At 40.3% G+C, this 21147-nt stretch overlaps 1 protein-coding gene across 1 annotated transcript in view; it reads right to left on the bottom strand.

Annotated features, from left to right (window-relative positions):
- Nucleotides 1-14328, bottom strand: part of CPE (carboxypeptidase E) — a 58467-nt gene extending 44139 nt beyond the window's left edge. The window contains exon 1 of the mRNA XM_068137144.1: nucleotides 14012-14328. Within this exon, the coding sequence (XP_067993245.1) occupies nucleotides 14012-14297 (286 nt within the window). The 5' untranslated portion in view covers nucleotides 14298-14328. The remainder of the gene's footprint in view (nucleotides 1-14011) is intronic.
- Between the last annotated feature and the right edge of the window lie 6819 nt (nucleotides 14329-21147).

A 21147-nucleotide genomic window follows, 5' to 3' on the forward strand; every position in this document is an offset into this window, starting at 1 on the left:
GCCCTTGCAACCCTTAGAGATCAACAGTGTAGAAGTATTCCACCTGTAGCCCATGGAGGATCCCATGCTGAATCAAGGGACTGATCCCAAAGAAGGCCGTAACTCTGAAGGAAGCCCTTGCCAGACGGGGCTTTTCCCTTGGGGAGGAAGGAGATTTAAAGGAGTTAGAGGAGAGTTAAAACCAACATAGAGTGTACTGGGACTGACCACAGCCCCTATTCCCTGCCTTCCTACACCAGTGGGGGAGGAGGTAGCAGAGCAGGTCCAGGAAGAAGGCATGGGCAGGGGGAAGGTGTATTTGTCCTTGTTTCAATTCTCAAACTTTTTATTGTGTTTTCTCCTCTGCACCCTACTGAAGGGGCTTAGGAGTGAGCAAGCAGTTGAGTAGTTGCTTTGCTGCCAGCTAGGTGGGCTCGGGCCATGACACCCCCCCATGGATTCCCACAAACTGTGCAAGAACTATTGCTGCCAGGTCCCAGAGGACGACCTGAGGTTCAGGCAGAACAAAGGCCCTCTCCAAAGTAGCAGAGCAAATCAGTCAGAGGTATAGATGAGCACTAAATATTTGTCAAGCCTTAGAGCAATACCTAAGTACTCAAGAGTGACCTTATATAGTTATTTCCAGAGATTATAGAAATAGCCTTGGAATGCTATTCAAAGGCATTTATGATTACCCTGGGACAAAACTTAAGAAGCAAATCTAATAGCACGCCTGCCTACATTTAAACAGCATTTCTGGATTGATTCTTTGTACAGAATACATTTCACCTTCTGATGATTCAGCTGTTTCTAACTACATGTGTCTGAAATTGTGCCCATAATATGGAATTACATTAATTAATCTAATGAATAGAGAAAAATGCATTGTTATACTAGATCTATTGGGTCTTCAGAAATATTGCAATAGTGTTGTGAAAAGAACTTGCCTTTTATGCCTGTTTGTTTCAAAAGCGTATTTCCATATAATTAACTTTCAAGGCTACCAGCAAAATAGATCACAAAATATGCGATCAATTCATTCATGTTCATTCCTGTTCACATTAACAATAAATGTAAAGAATTGTGTTGGATAGTCCAGACAAGAAAGCCTAGTTGCAACTATTTCAATCATAGACCTTCCTAGTCACCAACCTTTGCAACTCAGTATAACGTTATGCAGCCAAATAACTATTCCAGATGCTTTTGCTTCTCAATTCTATCACCTTTCCTTATGCTGAAAAAACCTCTGTATAGTCTAATAAGCTGCAGCAGGATCATTTAAGAGCTATGGGAAAGCAGCAATAATGGAAATGGCGTTGTACCTTGGAAATGAATGGAATGAAGAAAAAAGTTAATTCCCAGACTATAAACACTGGTATGTCAAATTTCAGTGTCTGGAGAACTGAAACAAACCAAATACTGCAATGGAAAGAAGCAGCATCTGGCAAAAATCCATGGCTTCAGAAATAAATCTTATAAGTACAAGTAATTCTCAAGAAACTATAACTTCTGATTACAAAACTGGAAACCAACAATTATGGCTATGTCTACAGGAGACCCTTCATGCCAAGCAGTGTAGGTGGCTTACACCCTCACCTCTCAGAGCTGGTCCCTTCCAATTATCCTGACTGGACAAGTCCAAAATGGGCCCCACAGGATGTCTTTAAGATTACTTGTTGGCTTATATAGTTCAAAGTGTTTGCAGTCATGTGAGGGCAATGCCAAGGCCTCTCACGATTATCTTCATGGCACAGTACTGTGAAAGTGTGTGGCAAGGGCTTCCCTCAGAGTTATGGCTTTCTTTGGGATCAGTCCCCTGCTCCAGCATGGGATTCTCCATGGGCCACAGGTGGAATACTTCTACACTGTTGATCTCTAAGGGTTGCGAGGGCTCAGTGTGCCGTGACACAACAAAATGTGTGTATCGTAAGAGGGCAAGACGTGATGAGGTAACGCTGGAAGACTGACTGCTCAGCAGCAAGCAGTCCTGAAGCAGTGATATTCTTACCACCCTGAGGTGGGTCTTGGAGTGAATTGATCCCCAAAACTGCACCTAAGCTTTGCCTCAGAGATAAATGGATGACTGGCGCAAAAAAACCCCAACCACCAAACAAAAAAACTTAACCAGGGAGCAAACTGACTTGCAAATAAGAAACTACAGGTTGGGAGTGGCATGAGAAGATAAGTTATTTGGCTTTCTTCATGTGCCTTATATTCATTCTCACAGAGTTAAAACAGAACTAAACTGTAAAAACATTAAGCATTGGATATAATCATTCTGAAGCTATTTAAAGGAGCCAGGACATTCATAGCTACATATTTCTTGGGTCTTGCATTTGAAGTGAAATTGCATGCCGAATTTATTTTGGCATCAAAGACAGGAGCTTCAGAATGAAAGCTTAAAACTAAGTATTTGTGAAATAGATGCCAAGCATTTGTTTTATTTTATTATTATATGTCATCAATATCAAAAGGCTATCACATCAGTATCTGTGGACAAGCCTTACACAGCTGCATGACATTGCTAGGAATGCTTCCATCAGTAATTTCATAAGACTGATAACTTAAGAATGTGAAAGTGCTTCAATTCCTATGTTTGCATACTGTTTATTATCAATATTTAATTTCAAATTTAGTTTGGGTTTTAAGTCTGTCCACATGAACAAGCCTCCAGCTAGCTTCCCCCCAAGTCACTTTTCCTGTGATGCTCAGTACACAATGAAACCTCTGCATGGGAGCTCATAAGCTCAGACAGGATCATTTTCTGGTCACTCTTTAACCATTCATGTCTGGGGAAAAAACCTCTTGTAAATTTATAAGCAACATGTTAATAATTATCAAAGGGAAAAAACAGTGAAAATGTCTGAGGAATGTCAGTGCTGTCATATACAAGCTCCTTTGGAAGATAACTCCCACTTCAGAGTGGTATTAAGGAAAGCAGATGAAGACTCACAGCTATAAATAGATCAAAGAGAAGGTTTATCTTAGACTCTACAAACTGTCTTTCTTATCAAACACTTTGCTCTAAAAGAAGTTTTTAATAGTATACATACAAAGTAAAAGAAAATATTTCTTCTTGAAAGCATGGAGTCCAAAATAACCTTAAAAGCATTAGCCCTTATTTCGTTCATTTAACTCTACAGCATCCTTTTGCTTAATGAACAATATGATGAGCAGTATGATCCTGTGCTTGTTTAAGGTGGTGGAGCTGTTGCTCCTAAGCAGCTTTGCAGTGTACAGTGAAAAGGCTTATTTTTTAAAAGAAAAACATTGTTGCCTCTACATCAACACCTGAAGAAACATGCAAAAGTGTGTGCTTCTGCAATCAATCAATAAATAAACACTTTTAAATACTTTACAAAACAAACGTCTGAAATTTCCTGTGCCGCTCCCCAAAGTCCCAAATCATTTCTGCACAGGCTGTGACTTTTCAGTGCAGGAAGCAGCTTTTTAAAAACCTCTTAATTCTTGTAACTCACCTTACAAGCATAAATCAAATCATATTGGCCAACTTTTTCCATAACAGAACTGCACCTTTAAATACCACTAATGCCAGATGGTCTCAGCATATAAAACAGCATGAGACAACATATTAACGCTACTCAAACAAGCAACTTGTGCTAGCAGCAGACCAATGAAATCAGTCTCAGGCTGCTAATCCTCTCTGTCTCCATGGCAACATCTATTTCAGACAATTCTTCAATTTTCAAGTCAGATGAGCTTGTTGGCCCTTAAACTTCTCCATCCAGGGTGTCTTCTGTTGTCAGGTATTTTTTCACTTTGCATTGGCTACGGTTATACACAGGATTTATTTTAATCAGCTGCTCCATGTAGTATCAAGGAATAGATGCTCCCCTCTTTCTGTTTATTTATAGACTTTTCCACTAGACATTTGTACTGTAAGGTTTCCAGTGAAGGTTTGTACTCTTTATTTTCATTGTGGATTTATATCTCTAACTGTAACCCATGGGAACCTTGCAAATATAGACGTGTCTGTTGTGACCCTACCAGCACTGGAAGAAAAGGAAAGATTGGTACTTTATTCACGTGCCTCTACTATCAAGACAGATTTTCAAACAAATAAACAAAAAAAATTGTGCAAACAGGGAGCAAAATGCTTGACAACTCAGCATATGTCTGGTAGCATAGCTGAGTCAGCACAAATAGGAGGGCTATTTGCTACTAGGAAACATCTGACAGGAAGCAGGTAGTAATTGCATCTTAGAGGTCGATCAAATGCTGAACCTCACACTAGCCATTAAGTACGTTTATACTGGGTACATGGCATAGACACACACTAATCTGCAGCATGGAAGAGGAGAACCTGGACACATAGATGAGAACCTAAGAGACAGGGAGAGGATGTTCTTATCCAAAAAGATGAAAAGTACACATCAGAGACAGGAAGGAAGCCATGTATCTTAACCATAAAACCTCTTTTCCTGTCTGTGAAACAAATCCTACAGTGGCAACATTTAAAATTTAAATACTTGATAGGCCAGCTCCCAAGATCACAGCTTTTTTCTTCTCTCCATCCCCCTATGTATGGATGGCACCCAAACCAAAGAAGACATTTCATTCAGAAGGGCATAAACTTTGATCACTCATTTTGAAGTGTGAGCACAAAGTTTTGATCTTGAAATGTCTCACTGTCCTTTCACTATCTTTGTATCTTCCAATTAGTTATCTTTCTAATATTTTTATTTCTTATAAAAAAGTATTGCATAGTTTATCTTTTGTTTGGAGAACTAATATGGTAAACATCAGGGTGATCTACCAGATCATTAGACTGGAAAGTTAGCAATGATTTCTTTGGCCAGTCAGATGTCCCATCTGATCAAACAATTCTTCCCACTTGGCTTACCTTAGAGTAGGTATTCAAAATGGCATATGATTGTTGTTCTCGCTGTGTGCAGGATCTGCACCCAAAGCAGTATCTTCCTTCGGTTGCAAATCTGTCAGCTCATGTTCCAAAGCCATGAACCACTCCAAAGAAACAATGACTACCTCAGCTTGCTCCATGGGACTTAACTCATGGGTAAGCAAGGATGCCAGGTGAAACCACTAGGAAGCAGCTACTATATTCTACAGTTATAAATGTCTCCGACTGGAAAAAGAATTAATTAAAACCAATGTTTATTGCCTTTGAGCTGCTAACCACAGGTTTATGATTCAATAATCTCTCTTATCTGGCCACCATAGCTACACAGACGTATTCCTAACGTATGTTTTGTATTGATTCAAATCCCACAGCCCTCTGACAATCACCTGGTTACCTGCTGCTGTCACAGGAAGATGTGGCTAGTGCTGATTCAGCTAGTGTAACATTAGCATGCTACCAGAAACCTCCTCTCCAAAAGGAAGGGCGCCATGGACCAAGAACACACTTTTAGTCTGTGTTCTTATCCCCAGGAGTAAGTGAGGTAACAACTTCAAGTGTCACAGGACATGTGGTCATTTCTTCATAATATGGCAGAAGACTGGTCTCAAATTCTGGCAAGTCAAGATACATTGTCCATCACTGTTCTGCAGAGCTCCTAATCCACTCCCAGTACAGTATCAGCTTTTAACCTTAAACCTGAGACGACAGATGTAGATCTACAACAGCCAAAAGAGTTTATATTTATGTCACAGGGCACATGAAACCTGCCCACTCTGCTACTATTGTATTGATAGGATATGTTTTCAACCTTTTTGTTACAAAGACCCTTGGTGCCTTTATTTGCCCTCAGCATACCAGAAAGTAAGCTACATATATAATATCTTCATCACACCAAATTCAGTGAACACTGGATTTTGATGTGCAACTTACTCCAAAATGAAGTACATAAAGTATACCCTCTTTATTTCACTGCTCACAACTCTGACTCAGAATCCTTAAAATACACACTGTAGTTCTCACATGTCCTTGATTCAAAAAACAAAATTTCAGTTTAATTCCCAACTCAATGGGAAAACAAAATAAAAAGAAAACAAAGCATCTCAAACAAAGAAAGAAAGAAAAGGGCAAGGGTCTATGGTAATAATACATGCTTGAGACCTTTGTTTAAAAAGGAAATATGTATCAAAAAATATGTGACATGACTTTTTTTTCAGGAGGAACATAAATTAAAATCAGTATGAAGACTTAACAATATAAATTAATCTGATGGGGAAAGATCAGATAAGGTTCATAAATATTATGCTTCATAAAGCAATCATATAAAGCACAAGGTTTTTTTAGATGATGAGACAAAGGCTGAGATTAACCAGCTCTTAACCTTTAGCTCTTGCACATGTTCTAAGTTAGAAGCTTGCCCAGTGCCAGCTCCTTTTATAGACAGTAGAAAAAATAGACATTTTCAGAGGGCACCATAAGCCTGACCAAGAGGTCTATCTGCTAACCATCAAAGGGAGATTATAGCATGAATATGCACAGCATGTAGGCTTCCACATCATGTACCAACTTTTGAAAACAAATATTAGGTGGAATGAATGCCTAATTAATTCTAAAGTAGTGTTAATACTAAATTATTGCCTGTGTCTAGTAGCAACTCTTTTTACAAGCAAAAAGGCGTGGTTATTCTGAAATAGGTCTGTCTTGCACTTTTTGCTGCGTGTAATTTAAAGGCTTGAGATACTGATCATGAAATTATAGAAAAATAAATAGCTTCTCCTGAATAAAGAAAACTAAAAATTGATATAATAAAAAAGGTCACTTTGTTAGAATCACAGAATTACCATTTACTGCCTTTAACAAGATGTCTCACAAAATATTAGGCAACCCCTGTGCTTTATATAGAATTCTCTGGAGTTCGCGTTAATGCCACCACATCCCTTTAATCCCAACCAGCAATAGAACAGGCTCACCTCCTGTTTTCACTGGAAACTCTTAAGGCATTCTGCAGATGCGGGAGCTGATGACAACCCTTATCTTTAAAATAAATTAATTGACTTTTTCAAAAAGAATGGCATTGTCAGAACCAGCCTGGGTCAGATCAACAAACTCCAAATCCGCTGTATACTCACACTAATTTTAAGTCTGAAAAATAAAAAGCTGCCTTCTGTGGAGTCATGTTTATTCTTGATGACAGCAGCCCTTTATACTACAGCTTGCTTGCCCTTTGCATTATTTCAACAGATGAAAGAGAAACTTCTGAGACGCAGTAGCTGGGATCTACAGTGTTTTCACAGGTAGCGCACAGCCTCTTTTAACCCTTTTGAAAATGATCTAACAAAAGGGGAAGTCTTTAAATACCTCAGCCAGTGATGCAATTTGGAGTGAGAGCATTGTACCTCCATGAAACACTGCAAAGACTGCCTAGCACTTACTGTGAATTTCCACTGACTTCAATGGGAACGTGAATGGCATTAACAACTAACTGCAAATGTGATCTATAAACATGCCTGCTTCTCCTTGTGTTACATCAGAATTTCATAAGCACTTTTCTTTCCTCTTAGTATTCTACACCCATTTTGAGCTGAACATTAAAACTGAAACAGAAATTTCGAAATATTAAGAAAATATTTAATGATTTATTTAATAAAGAAAATGTTAAATATTTTCAAAAGACTTCTTGCTCTAAAGAACTTTTTTTGTCAATGAAATTAACTCTTAAAAATAAATCACATGCTTTTAAAAAAACCTGTTCATCACATACAGACAGTCATCTCATTGCAACAAATCCTACTGCCCTCCCAAGACCCGTGCAACCTACACATTCTAGGAAGGACAATGGACATCCCACTCAGAATGCAGGCAGCATTAAAACTGTCATGCAGGAAACTACCCAGGCCAAATCCTAGCTGGGATACTCCAGGTGGTTTACCTTAAGTGGCACTACAGCCCATAAGGGATTTCACTGGAAAGTTAATTACAACCTCTCAGTCTTCTGCAGAATGAGTGAAATACAACCAGGCCCAGATTTGCACTCCCAAAGTGCAAGCTGGTAACATATCCCATGCTGTGCTTGATGGGAAAGCCAGAACATCCTCACAAGCTCTGAAAGAGAATCTGTTCCCAAATGCACAAAGGAAAGAAAAAATACAAATTAAAAAGGCTATGTGAATAATACATTTGACCATGTTTTATTCTTCATTTTCCTTTATACATCTGTGTAGACACCAGCAGCTGCCCTCCTCATGCAGTTTATTTGGCACTGCAGGTGCTCCTGTTACCCTGCTACTCAAAGACCAGCTTGCCTTTAAAGACGATCACAAACATAAGCCACAAGAGGAGAGAAGTTAAACTACAGCTGACAGAAAAATGTGAAAGCACAATGTAGTCTGCACAGAATCCCCTGCACTCCTGCTAAAAAAAGTTTCATTACAGCCCCAAAACATTGCATACAACCTATTTACAGCCCCTGCTTTCATGCAATGCAATGGATGCATATGAACTTGGTGTACTAACGTTTACCAGCAACCAGCCCTACATCCTTCAACACCTCCCTTCAGAAAAGGAATGCCAAACGAGCAGCCATTGATAAAAACTGCAAAAATTAGATTGGCTTTCTAATACCTACATTTAATAACCAGCTCTTGCCATATATCATTTGTATTAATGCTCCGCAAATTTGGGAAATATTAAGAGGGCCCATGAAAAAGTTCACAAGGTTTTAGCTTGAAAATTCCAAGAATAAGGAAAATAAGTTTTATGAAATGCAGTGTAATTAACTGCAACTGACACAATTAGAATGGCTGTATCTGATGACATCACTGTAACTAAGAGACAAGCTACGTGCTTTCTGACACCATCCATGATAACATCCCCTGCCACCGCCTGTCTGAAGCAGGGCAACCCACAAGGGCCATGGGAGGCTTAAAGTGGTCTCCCTACTCCTGGGCTACCACTCTAAGGCAGTGCAACTGATTGCTGCCCACGCTGGGCTAAAATCGTGGCAGCCTCCTACACATTTGCTTCATCTTGCTGCTGCTGTTTCTCTTCTTCAAAGAGCAGCATTTGCTGGTTCCCTAGAATCACTGCATAGTAATTTAAATAACAGCTTTAAAAAATGCACAATTAAAAGTATTTTAAAATATGTTTTATGCAAAACTGAAATCCAAGCACTGCAAGCAAGAATTGTTTCCCTGTGAATTTTTCAGCTTTACTTGCACAATTATCACAGAAAGTATTAGCTCACATGGCTGGTGCCACAGCTGAGTGACAGAGCACTTCAATGAAAAAGACTTAGATATAGTTCCTGTAGTAGCAGACAGGTCTTGGATTTCCTCATTTATTAATATACAGTAGAGGATGATTTTCACTTCTCTTTCAGTCAACCCTTAACTATGTTTTAGCAGGAGCCAAAGGGTCCAGCATTGCAGGTCTCAAGCGTGAGAAACTGTGAGTCTAGCATTGGAGACTTTGGGGGGGCCAGTACAAGCACTGAAAATGGAAAGTCATGCAGCTTTTTTAGGCTCAGCACCAGTGCTGAACCACCCAATTTATTTCCTTACCATGCCAAGTGGGGGGCTTTGATAAAGTGACTGACCAAAGGATTAATGTATCGAAGTTGCATCTCATAAAATTGACCAAAGTCATACCCATGGGGTGCTGCAAATGACTCAAGTCACAACTGTGCTGCTCACCTCGTGTGCAACGTGCTCTGGCCTCATCAGCTCACAAAGTTTTGTTGTTGTTCAAAACTTAAATGCTCAAATTACACCATTTTCTAGAAAATCAGATGTCTCACAACTACAAATAAGTCTTTTCCTTCTATCTGAAGTATTTTCAAAGACACTTGTGAGGAGAAAGATTAACAATTAAATGATTAACATTGAAAAACCTTCTAAATTAAATGCCCCTTTGGAAAAAAGAAGCAATTTCTTCTCAAAATGCTGTTATCCTAATATTTTCAAGACTTCTGGCTCATTTTCTCTAGCATGAATGATTTGATGAAAATGCCACAAATTTGCAGATCATCTCACTACAAAAGTGTATTTTCATCCATCCTCTCTCCCTTTCAGTTGATGCAAAAGTAATTTTCAGTGTCTATGCCTGTAACAAACATAACTAGTCAGTTTCTGTTAATAAACCTTACTTTGAGAATTTCTTCACAAAACTAAACACTGAAAAATAGCTTTTTAAGAAGACTACTTGAGAGAAATGTTATTTTTGCAAGCAGAAATAAAAATAAATGAAAAAAAACCAACCAAACCAAAACAAAACAAAGAGTATTTAATTTTCATGTTCAAAGTGAAGCAGTAATGAAAAAGACTGATCTTGCACCACCAAAATCAATGGTACAAATGAGTGAGAAGTGGCAGCATGCCTAAACAAGTAGCTGAACATTAACGGTAGAGGAACTGCTTTTGGCATTAATCAATTCTAAATATGTTTCTATTGCTATTGAAGAATACAAACTTCTGCTCAAAATGAGCTTATTTATGATGATTAAAAAAAAGAAAAAAAAGCCTCAAGATATTAATTGTTAGTTCAGGATAACATCAGATATTCAAAGCAAGAACCTATTCCATCTCTCAGGTGTAGGCAGTATTCCGCACCCAGACTAAAACTAAATACTGTTTTGTTTGTCCCTGAAATACTCTGTAATTTACTATTAAGTGTCCTTTGGTGCATCATCAGCTTTTCACAATCTCTTTCTCCTTACTTTATCTCACCTTGCCATCAGCAATCTGTCAACTGTGTCAATTTTTAGCAAGCAAAGGACAAAACTCTGTTATTACATATAATCAAAGATACTCTCAAACATTTTGATTACTTCCACTCCAGGCTCATACAACACCTAATCCTAACCACTGATACTGTCTTATTCAAATCTTCCTCTGCCTTAATGATCTAGTCTCCACCAGTGTAAAACTGTTTCCTAAAGTTCAAATATCTTCATGTCTAGATTTTGTCTCTCTTTATTCAGGGGGTTGTTTTCCATCAATGATTGCAGGCTCTAACCTCCCGCATGAATCAGCCTTAAGAAATTGCTGCCACTGAAAACCCAAAACTGTGAAATATTAGATCAAGCTGTTTGGCATGAACCACAAAGAAAGTACAGGTAGCACAGTGTTCAAGATTGAAGAGAAGGTAGCACCTTCCCTGAGTATTTCATGCAGGATCAGAAGCTTTAGGCTGTCACGCTTCTGGCATTTAGCATGTCCCTGAGAAGAGCTCAGCGAACACTCAGTTCACATCTTCTAAGTGACTAATTCAGGTTTCCAAGATTTGCCAAGACACTTTGTATGCTTATGTAAGAAACTGGATTGGCTCTTATGGAGTCATTCTGGTTTTCGATACAGTATCAAGACTTTATAAACAAACCTCATAACATATGTTTACCTCAGTAAAAAGATGAGGCCGTAATGATATGTTCCAGTTGCTTCATTCACTATGGATTTGTTCCAGTTGCTTTGGAAGTCTAAAGCACATTTCTAAAATTTTCCAGTTCCTCTCATACATTCTTCCAAATATTGCACATATATTACAGATTCATTTTCAAAAGTGGTTGATAATCTAAAACTAAAATTGATCTATATGCATCCATATGGACAAATGCATTCACACAATGCTGCACGGCCATGGAATGAGTGTGATTATGCAATGTATGCATGTATATGAAGCATTTGATTTACTCAGTATAAAGCCTTGTTACTCAGTACAAAGAGTCTTTACTGCTGCACTGCTGACGCTTTTGTGATTTATTTTGTTGTCAACTTGCTCACTAAGTGAACACAAACATTTAGTTTTGTTTGGTTATGCACTGGTGCACTAGACAATTCAGGCATCATCCCTGCATTACTCACCAGGCTTCTAGAAGCTTGAGCTCTCTACAGACTGCAAATCTGTAGGTCACAGCATATACCTCATTTATGCTTATACATATTTAAAAATAAACCCTGTGACACTTGGGATATCTTGTAGGAACAGATCGTGTTCAGGGATAACAACTTCTTAGCCTGTCATGAAAAAAAACCCTACATCTATGTGTTCATCAGTGAATCTATTTTCTTTTTTTTTTGTTTGTTTGGTTTTTTTTTAATAATAGATTGTGATAAATCAGGCTCTCGTCCTACAAGCTTCAATCACAAAAAATATCCTTATTCTGTTTGGTTGCCCTGGGAATCAAGTGTGGATGCTCAGAGCAAGTGAGGATCCTCCCTCAGGTACAAGCTGCAGAATTGGCCTCACATTTTCTGCCAAGACTGGCACAAGGCCTCACTTTTACTGCACAGCTTAAAAAGCTGACATAGAAAAACAAACAGTGCTATCTTTTACTACACTGTAGAAGAAAGGGCACTTTATTAAGAAGAAAACACCTCTAATGCAACCACTAGCACAATATGTAGCTGTTTAGGCACTATACCAAAGCAGCAGGCATATTACCAATGCCTTTATAGTTATTTCAAAGAAGCACATCCATAACTAGGTATGGGGTCTGGCTTGCTGCCCTTCCTAAAAAGATCCTGAGTTTCTCTCATATGCCACTGCAGATAGCAAAAGCTGCAGCAGCCCTCCACTTCTTGAGAAATGCTCAGTACATTGCAAAATGAAACTGAGGACTGAAAAAAAACAATGATTTTGCTCTGGTTCAAGCCCTGGTTAATCCTCTGTGAAAAACAGCATTTTCAGCATCCACCACTACAGATTACCAGCACTCATCACATTCCCTGCCATGTGATTTAGATGTTACACACACGGCATTTTCATCTATAGGACTCCCTTTTGTGAGGGACCGAGCAAGTTCTAGGAAATGCTTGACACTGACTGTAGCTTATATATTGATGCAGCCCACCGTAAATTTTCTTTTCTGCAATTTGCTATCACTCATTGATATATGGTTGGATTCTCTCTTGTTTGGCCTCAATGACAAACTCTCATTTCATCTGGCACCAACAGGAGAAGTGTGCCTCTAGGAAAAGCCATGGCCCTTTCTCAGACTACACAGTGCTCTTTTTGTCCCTTATGTCAGCTGGCTTGACAGAAATTCCAAATTTAAATGAGCTGCAGCAACTGTCCTCTGACAGTAAAGCTAAGTCATAACACTTGTGTACCATTCTAGCATGCAAATTACATAGGGTAATAGATTAATTCTTAGCTTCAGAATCACCTCTCATATCAAGATGACAACATAGCACAAAGAAATTTTTTTTTCAAATTTCACTGCAGTTCCCACATTTTTCATTTCAAGACAATGCTTTGCTACCCTACCTTCCTCTTCTGTCTTCCCTATGCAAAATATCGTCTCTTAAGTTCTATCAGTAGCCTTAAGGCAGTCAGTAAAAATCTAAGTCCCTTGAGGATGCAAAGCGAGGTTATACTCAGGCAGTAAAGCAGAACATGAAGCACTAATTGTGTAAACCAAATCCCCAGAGACCCACAGAAGCCACATCTTCAGGACTTCCAGGCCTGTTCTGTAGCCTATGGAGGGAAATGTAAAGACATGACTGCAGGCGGCTTACGGCTGGGCCTCAGGTACTAAGGCTTTCAAGATTAAGCCTTTTCACGTATAGGCAAGATTCTGAAATGGTAAACTATGAAAGATTCACACTTGCAGGAATAAAACAATGCACAGTGTCCACCATCACATCCCCTTTTGTAAGAAATGTCTCAAATCCCAGGCACACACAACCCCACGTCCCAACACAGCCCTGCACATGCCTGCAGCATGCAATGGCAGCACAGCCTGGGCAGGCAGCCTGTCGTGTTCCACAGCTCTCAGGGGCATGCTTCCTACTTTATGCTTTTCCCCCCGACAGTTTGGTTCGTGCCAGGAAACGAGGAGGCCAACGCCTTCCCTTCCAACACATCTGCATCAGCTGCTTGCCCACATAGCAGATGGCAGCGCGTTCATTGCCGATTGCTGCTGCGTCTTCTGGTATTTTATTGTGAATTTAGCGCACTCCTCTCTTTAACAGGAGGCTAAACCCAGCGACAGCGATCTCCGACAGCCGGTGCCGCTATCCGAGCGCACAGGGCAGAGTCTGCCCACAGCCTCCAGACCCAATGCAGCAGTCGCGGGCAGCAGCCCCGCTCCGCCCCGCCGCTACCTGTCGCCAGGTGCGGGTACTGCTAGGAGCCAATGCTGCCGCTCCCCCTTACCAGGCTCATGTTCGCCGGGGCGGTCAGAGATCTCGATGACCAAGAGCTCCCGGCCTTCGGCGCTGCGCCCCACCGTGTAGATCCTGCTGATGGCCGGGCACTGCAGCCACACCGCCACCAGCGCCTCCCGCAGCTCGGAGTAGCGGTGGTACTCGAAGGAGATGCCCTCCTCAGAGCTCAGCCTTCGCCGCCGGCTGGCACCCCCTGCCCCCGCCGCCAGCTCTGCCGCCCGGCAGGCAGCGAGCACCCCGCAGAGAGCCAGCAGCATCCGCATCCGCACCGCCATCCCGCCCGGCTGCCCGCCACCTGCGGCCGCGCAGATGCCGCCGGCTGCGGCGGGAGGAAGGGAGAGAGGAAAGGAGCGGGGGGCGGGCGGAGGCGGTGGGGAGGGGAGGCACCGACCGCTCCGCCCGTGTCCGCGGCGGGAGGAGCGAGAGCTCCCCGCGGAGGGCGGCGGCGTGAGCCTGGCCACGCTGCGCCGGATTTGCGAGGTGCGGGCGAAAGCCGCTAAAGCTGTTTTCGGCAGCCAGGTGCAGGAAGAGCCTTGAAGAACCCAGGGGCACGTTTTCTGAGCTACTGCTGCTTTATTTTATTGGGCGAAATACGCTTGTCCTGCACGGCATTCGTGCAGCCCCACCGAATTAACCCACGGTCAAAAAAACCCAGATGAATTCTCAGGATGCATGAAGGGACCCACACAGCACTGCTGCAGAATAACACAAATGCAATTGATCGACCTCACAGGGAAAACTATCAACAACCATCTCTGAGGTTGCTTTGCTGCATCACAATTAGAGATGGAAAAAGCAAGAGTTTCTGATACTGAAGTACTCAATCACATAGCACATCCCATTACATTCATTGAGAATGCTCTTGTGAGAAACCATTGACAATATATCAATAAATCACAGTGTCTTCTAGACTGCAGGACTTCTGAAACCATCTGTTTTCAACCTGTTTTCATAGGCATAGGTGTTTAGACTATGTCAAAACAGCCTGTAAAGGACAACTCATAAAGGCAAAAGCCTAAATGCTGGAGTGACTTCCACATCAGTTTCTTAATATTATTTTTAAAGGACAGAGAGCCTCACTGAAAAATGTTGAAAGGCTAAAAATTTTGAAAAGTTTGAAATCCACACATCTAATTTATCCTTCTAGAAATGGAATACTGCCCCCAGTATTAAATATCATTTAGTACATATCCTGATCCTTATCCTGATCTCCTAATCTAAAGGGGTGAGCCTGTGCAACATTCTCTTCCATCACCAAATTATATTGAATTATTTTTCAGGAAGATTCGTCAATAATCCTTTGTGATCCTATGAGTATTTTCCTAAATTATAGGTTGTTTGGTTATGATCAAGATTATAATTTAAATAATATATTCTAGGAGAACAGCTTCATTGATGTTTGGTGATGTATCAGGTCGGATACCCATCCAGCATTTGAAACTCAGATCTGAACATGCAACTACTATATTGAAAAATGCATATATCCATTTCTCTATATTTGCTATATTTCAATGTCCTGGCTGTCAGCCCTGGATTACTTGATTAATTTCTTCATAACAAGACTCAAAGTTCAGCTAACCCAGTCCTTATCTTGCAAAGCCAACAGGGTTCAGAAGCTTCTCTGCTCAGTTTAATTCCAAGAACGGAACCACATGCAAAAGCACCTTCAGAGCACTTTTTAGATCTTTTAACTGTCCAGTCTAACTGCTAGAAAACTTTGGGAAACACCTATAATCATGTCTGTATAGGTCTGGAGTTATGATGATGCAGGTATGTTCTAAGCATTTAAAAAGACCAGGTGTACAGAGACTCCTTGATACACTTTTACCAAGGTCATCATTCAGAATTAGAATCACAGAGGTGCTGTCACTCTGACTTCTCCCTAACAGCATGAATTGTGTCATTAACTTGTTTATTATTTCACACTACTTTAGAATTATACATGCATATAATAGAGCTCCAAAATGAACTGCAAATGAAGTTACTTGACTTAGCATGCAGAAGATTCACATTCTTCAGCAGTATGATTTGCTACATTCATCACAGGCTACATATTCCTTGTTTTCCTCATCACTTTGCCCTGCACCTTGTATATAAAGTAACCAATCCTGTGATGATATGATTTCAGGCTTACAGTACCATTTTCAGGGAGGACTTTCTGATTAGTCACAAAAACCTTTGTGCAGTGTAGCAACTCTCACTGGCTTCCCTTCAAATTTTTTTTGCCAAAAATACAATTTCACTAAAAGATACAAGCGAGACTCAGAAATGGTCTATTTCTTTTTGTCTTTTCAAGCATTGAATTATTATTCCACTACATGTAATTAGTCTCTCATTTAGATCTGAACAGATTCACACAAAAATTCTAGACTTATTAAGTCCCACCCCTAAAAAAAAATAATGAGGATCACCTCTAAAAACCCATGCATACACATCCTGTGTAAAAGAGAGTGTTTCATATACTAGCAAATATTCAATTTTGAACTCACACATACTGATTTCTTTTTAACAAGGGATTACAAAACAATTGATTGCATTCTCAGAGAACTTTGGAGCATTCACAGAACTGAGCAGGAGGAATAAATGGATAACTTCCTTGGTATCCAACTCCTCCTCCTATTTTCCATAGTTCAGAAATTATGACTGTCATGGCAGGCTAAGGCTAAATTTCCATGTAATATGGAAGAGGGTTTTGCAGTTGCCTTACATTCAGGGCAATGCTCTAACTAAGGGCATTCCCAGCCTATACACATAACCTGGCCTTGTAAGCTAATAATACTAATTAGGGCAGGGAGCAGAGCACAAGTGCTCCCTGTCCAGGAAATGTTCTCATCAGCAGATTTCAAATCTGGTTTACTTTGTTCTTTTGTCTGTATGTGACACTGAAGAGTGGATTCTATTTCACCAACAGATGAAGCCTAAATAATTTGGTAATGGTGGAGAAAACTTCGTTGATGTTTCCGAAACCACTTTTATATTGACAAATACATGGAGAGAAATGTGTATGTAATGTTCATATATACATTTACACATCATTCCATTCTTTTGGACAAACAATTTGCCAAATGTGATTCAGATTTTTGAGTATTTTTAACTTGCCTGAAGCTGTGTGTTTTTTTCAGCATATCACAATTAACGAGGAAGTACATAAATAAATCTTCCCCAAAGAAGCCCCAAACCCTCACACAGAGAGTTCTGCTTACAAGACTTGAGTAACTCCCCACTTTTTTGTGTGTGGCAAGACAAGCAGGCAAAGGCAACTATTTTCTTATATAACCCAAAATGAGAACCCTAAAGATGAATCCATTAAAACCAGTGCAAGCATGTTAGGAACAACAGAACACCTGAAAGCACTCTATGATGGAGATCAGATTTGCATTACTAATAAAAAAGTACTGTTAATAATTACTCCATGGAAACACTCAGTAAACTTCGCTGTTTTTACATGGAAAGAGTGCACTATACTGCATGAGCGAGACACAAATAAGCAAACAAGATGCTGAACATCAGATCAGCAAGACTAAACCAGTAGTTGGTCTTTAAACTCCCCTCTGAGGAGGGCTGTCTTTGACCCGCTAACATCCACTTATACCACATTTTAAATCCTTGGAAAAAAAAAAAAAAGAAAGACAAATTAGGGTTTTAACACAGCACAACCATTCAGAAAAAAAATTAGAGCAAACAAACAGCCAACTGTAAACCATACTATATCTTAATAGACCAAGTAAAGACTGGTAAGAGTTTCAATCAAGAAATTAATGATAGGAATAGAATAGCCCTAATCAATTTTAAAAATTAGAACAGTTTATCTCACTGTTGAGAAATTACTGCCCAAGTAGGGAGAGATAATTTGTGAGCTGTAAGAAACTTTTATAAAACATACATGAATGCTGGCTATATACACAACCTGGTAGCTCTGGTCAACTGAAGCTGCTTCTTCAAGACAGTAGCTTCTTTTACCAGCCTCCAAAATGTCTTGCCCAACTCAGCAGCTACATTTAATGGACACTTACAAAATAGGGTTGAGATATGGAAAGTTGTGGCTTTTCCAGTACCTTGAAAAGAGGCTTAATGCAAGGAAGTTGCAGATAGGGAAGGGAAAAGAAAACCACCACTTTTCAGTTATGTATGACTGAACCTTTAATTATCTCCACCTGTTAGATAACTCACCCATGTTAATGAAACCTAACCCTATCAGGTATTTAAGATCTTACCATGCTCTTGCTGAGGTGGTGAAAAATCTCATACATGCAACAATTCTGCTCAGATCCTCTTTACAGACTGCAAGTTAAATTTAATATGAAATGTGCCTGCCATTCACACTTGGTGCACACATACACAAATGGCCGTGGCTTACTGCTGCCTCTTTTTTCAGAGGGTTGCTCCTGGGATGACACTGGGTCTTGAACACTGAACTGCCATGCCGTTTCTGAGATGGCACAGCTACAGGACTGAGCACTGTCATACAGACAAACTACCACGCAGATTCATTGCGAGACTTCACAGAACTGGCTGGCAGGTGTTTTTAAAAGGGGTGAGTCATTATCTAACAGGAGTATTCTGGTCTTCTTCAGGGACTGATATTTCAAGTCTGGGGGCTAATTTATTCAGTGACTACATACATGTGAATCAGAATTTATTGAAGTCTGTGGATGACAAGGAATGGTGAATAATAAAGATATAGCATCTCTGGAATGTAATCTAGATTACTTAGTAAGTAATTTATATACTTCAGAGCAACAAATTGCAAATTACACTGAAGCAAGAAATATAAACCATGCTCATAACAGTCTGATAAACAGTATTGCTAGAAGCATGAAGAGATCACAATAGATGGGTAATGACTATACTAGCTGCTGCAGAACAGATAAAACTTATCTTTGATTATTTAGACTGAAAGACAGTGATTAAGATGAAAGAAGCAATTATGCCACCAAGGTGGTATTAAGATTGAATGATCTGGACATGCAGTTCTGATACCTACAGCTGAAAAAAGACATTAAAAAATTCAAAGACAAACTAAAGAAATTATTTAAGAAATAGAGGAAATGCCTTACTGTGGAGGGCATGATATAATCTGGTCAGCTAATGAAAATACATTTGAATCATGAGTTGACTGCTGTGTTTATTACCTTAGCAGACAGAAAATTATAGCAAGAACCAATGTCAAAAATTGCCTTCTTCCTGGACATGCTAGTTAAAGCATTCAGTGGCTCAGAATTACCAGAAGGCTGCAGCTGACAGAGAGACAGCAGTAATGGGATGAGGATTTGGAGGCAATGAACTGGACACAGCAGTTAAGGAAAAGATATCTGTAGCCATAACTTAGATTTAAACAACATCATTTTTCAACAGCAACAAACATTAAAAATAGAGAAACTTATCACACATTTCTTTAAAATTATTTAAACCACTCAGCAATCATTTATTACAAACAGTGAGGAAAATAAATGAAGTCATATAATCTACAAATATAATCATAATATCAGTCTTTATTATTTTCTGGCTGTGCTGTAGAGTAATATACACCTCCTTATGAAGTATTTCACATGAACAGCCAAAAGTAGGTGATTATTTTGCAACCCTAATCTTCACAATTACACTCTTCAAGTTTTCTTGGGTTTTTTTTGGTCATATTCTAAGGGATAGTACAAGTTGTTCTTTCCTACAGATGAGCCTCACAAAAAAGGACTTTCAGCAAAAGATCAAGCTGTGGAAAATGTAGCTCCCCCACTTGTTTCCTTATCCTACCACTTTCAAGAGCTGCATCTGTCTCCTTGCTAAAGAGGATAAAGGACAACAGATTGTGTAAGATCACGTTGTGCCTTGTGGAGAGCCAAAACCCGTTACCCGTATGATGCACTCATTTTTCTATTGCACAAAAGCCTCTAAGTTTTCAGAGCATGACACACTCTAATCTCTCTCACAAAATATAGGAAAAAAAACTCCAAACTCAGTGACATCTTATTTAATAAAGCCTAAAAAAAAAAAATGCAATTGCCTAACATAATCATTGATATGCATAAAATTGCAGAGGGACCTCGACAGACGGGTGGAGTCCAATGGGGTGGCATTCTACAAGTCCAAGTGCCGAGTGCTGCACTTTGGCCACAGCAACGCCATGCAGAGCTAACAGGCTGGGGTTGGAGTGGCTGGAGAGCTCCCAAACAGAGAGGGACCTGGGGGTGCTGATTGACAGCTGCCTAAACATGAGCCAGCAGTGTGCCCAGGTGGCCAAGAAGGCCCACAGCATCCTGGCCTGCATCAGGAATAGTGTAGCCAGCAGGAGCAGGGAAGTCATTGTGCCCCTGTACTCTGCATTGGTTAGGCTGCACCTTGATTACTGTGTCCAGTTCTGGGCCCCTCAGTTTAAGAAGGACATCGAAACATTTGAACGTGTCCAGAGAAGGGCAACAAGGCTGGTGAGAGGCCTTGAACACAAGCCCTGTGAGGAGAGGCTAAGGGAGCTGGGATTGTTTAGCCTGGAGAAGAGGAGGCTCAGGGGTGACCTCATTGCCCCCTACAACTACCTGAAAGGTGGTTGTAGCCAGGAGGGGGTTGGTTTCTTCTCCCAGGCAAGCAGCACCAGAACAAGGGGAGACAGTCTCAAGCTGCGCCGGGGGAAGTTTAGGCTCAAGGTGAAGAGAAAGTTCTTCACCGAGCGAGTCATTTGTCATTGGAGCGGGCTGCCCAGGGAGGTAGTGGATTCACCGTCCCTGGAGGTGTTCAAGAGGGGATTGGACGTGGCACTTGGTTCCATGGTATAGTCATGAGGTCTGTGTTGATAGGTTGGACTCAATGATCTTTGAGGTCTCTTCCAACTGTAGTGATAATGTAAAATATACACAATAATGAGGTATGTCATTTACTAGCCACCCTGACAGTCAGTAATAAATTCAAGGTCCCACATTTGAAATGGTGAGGTGGTGGTAAAATGAGAGTCTGAGTTCTGCAAGCAAAACAAGCCTATGGTTTTCAAATGCAAGTTCCTGTATTAAGAGAGTGGGCACTTTAAAAAAAAATAAAAATCATAAAGCACAGCTTGCATAACTCTCTACAGATTTGTTAGAGGATCAAAAGCAATGATGCAATCACATTGTACGCTAAGGACATACATAAAGCTAC

This window comes from Melanerpes formicivorus, unplaced genomic scaffold, assembly GCF_026170545.1.
Source record: "Melanerpes formicivorus ecotype bairdi unplaced genomic scaffold, bMelFor1.0.p_v2 SCAF_4, whole genome shotgun sequence".
Classification (NCBI taxonomy): domain Eukaryota; kingdom Metazoa; phylum Chordata; class Aves; order Piciformes; family Picidae; genus Melanerpes; species Melanerpes formicivorus.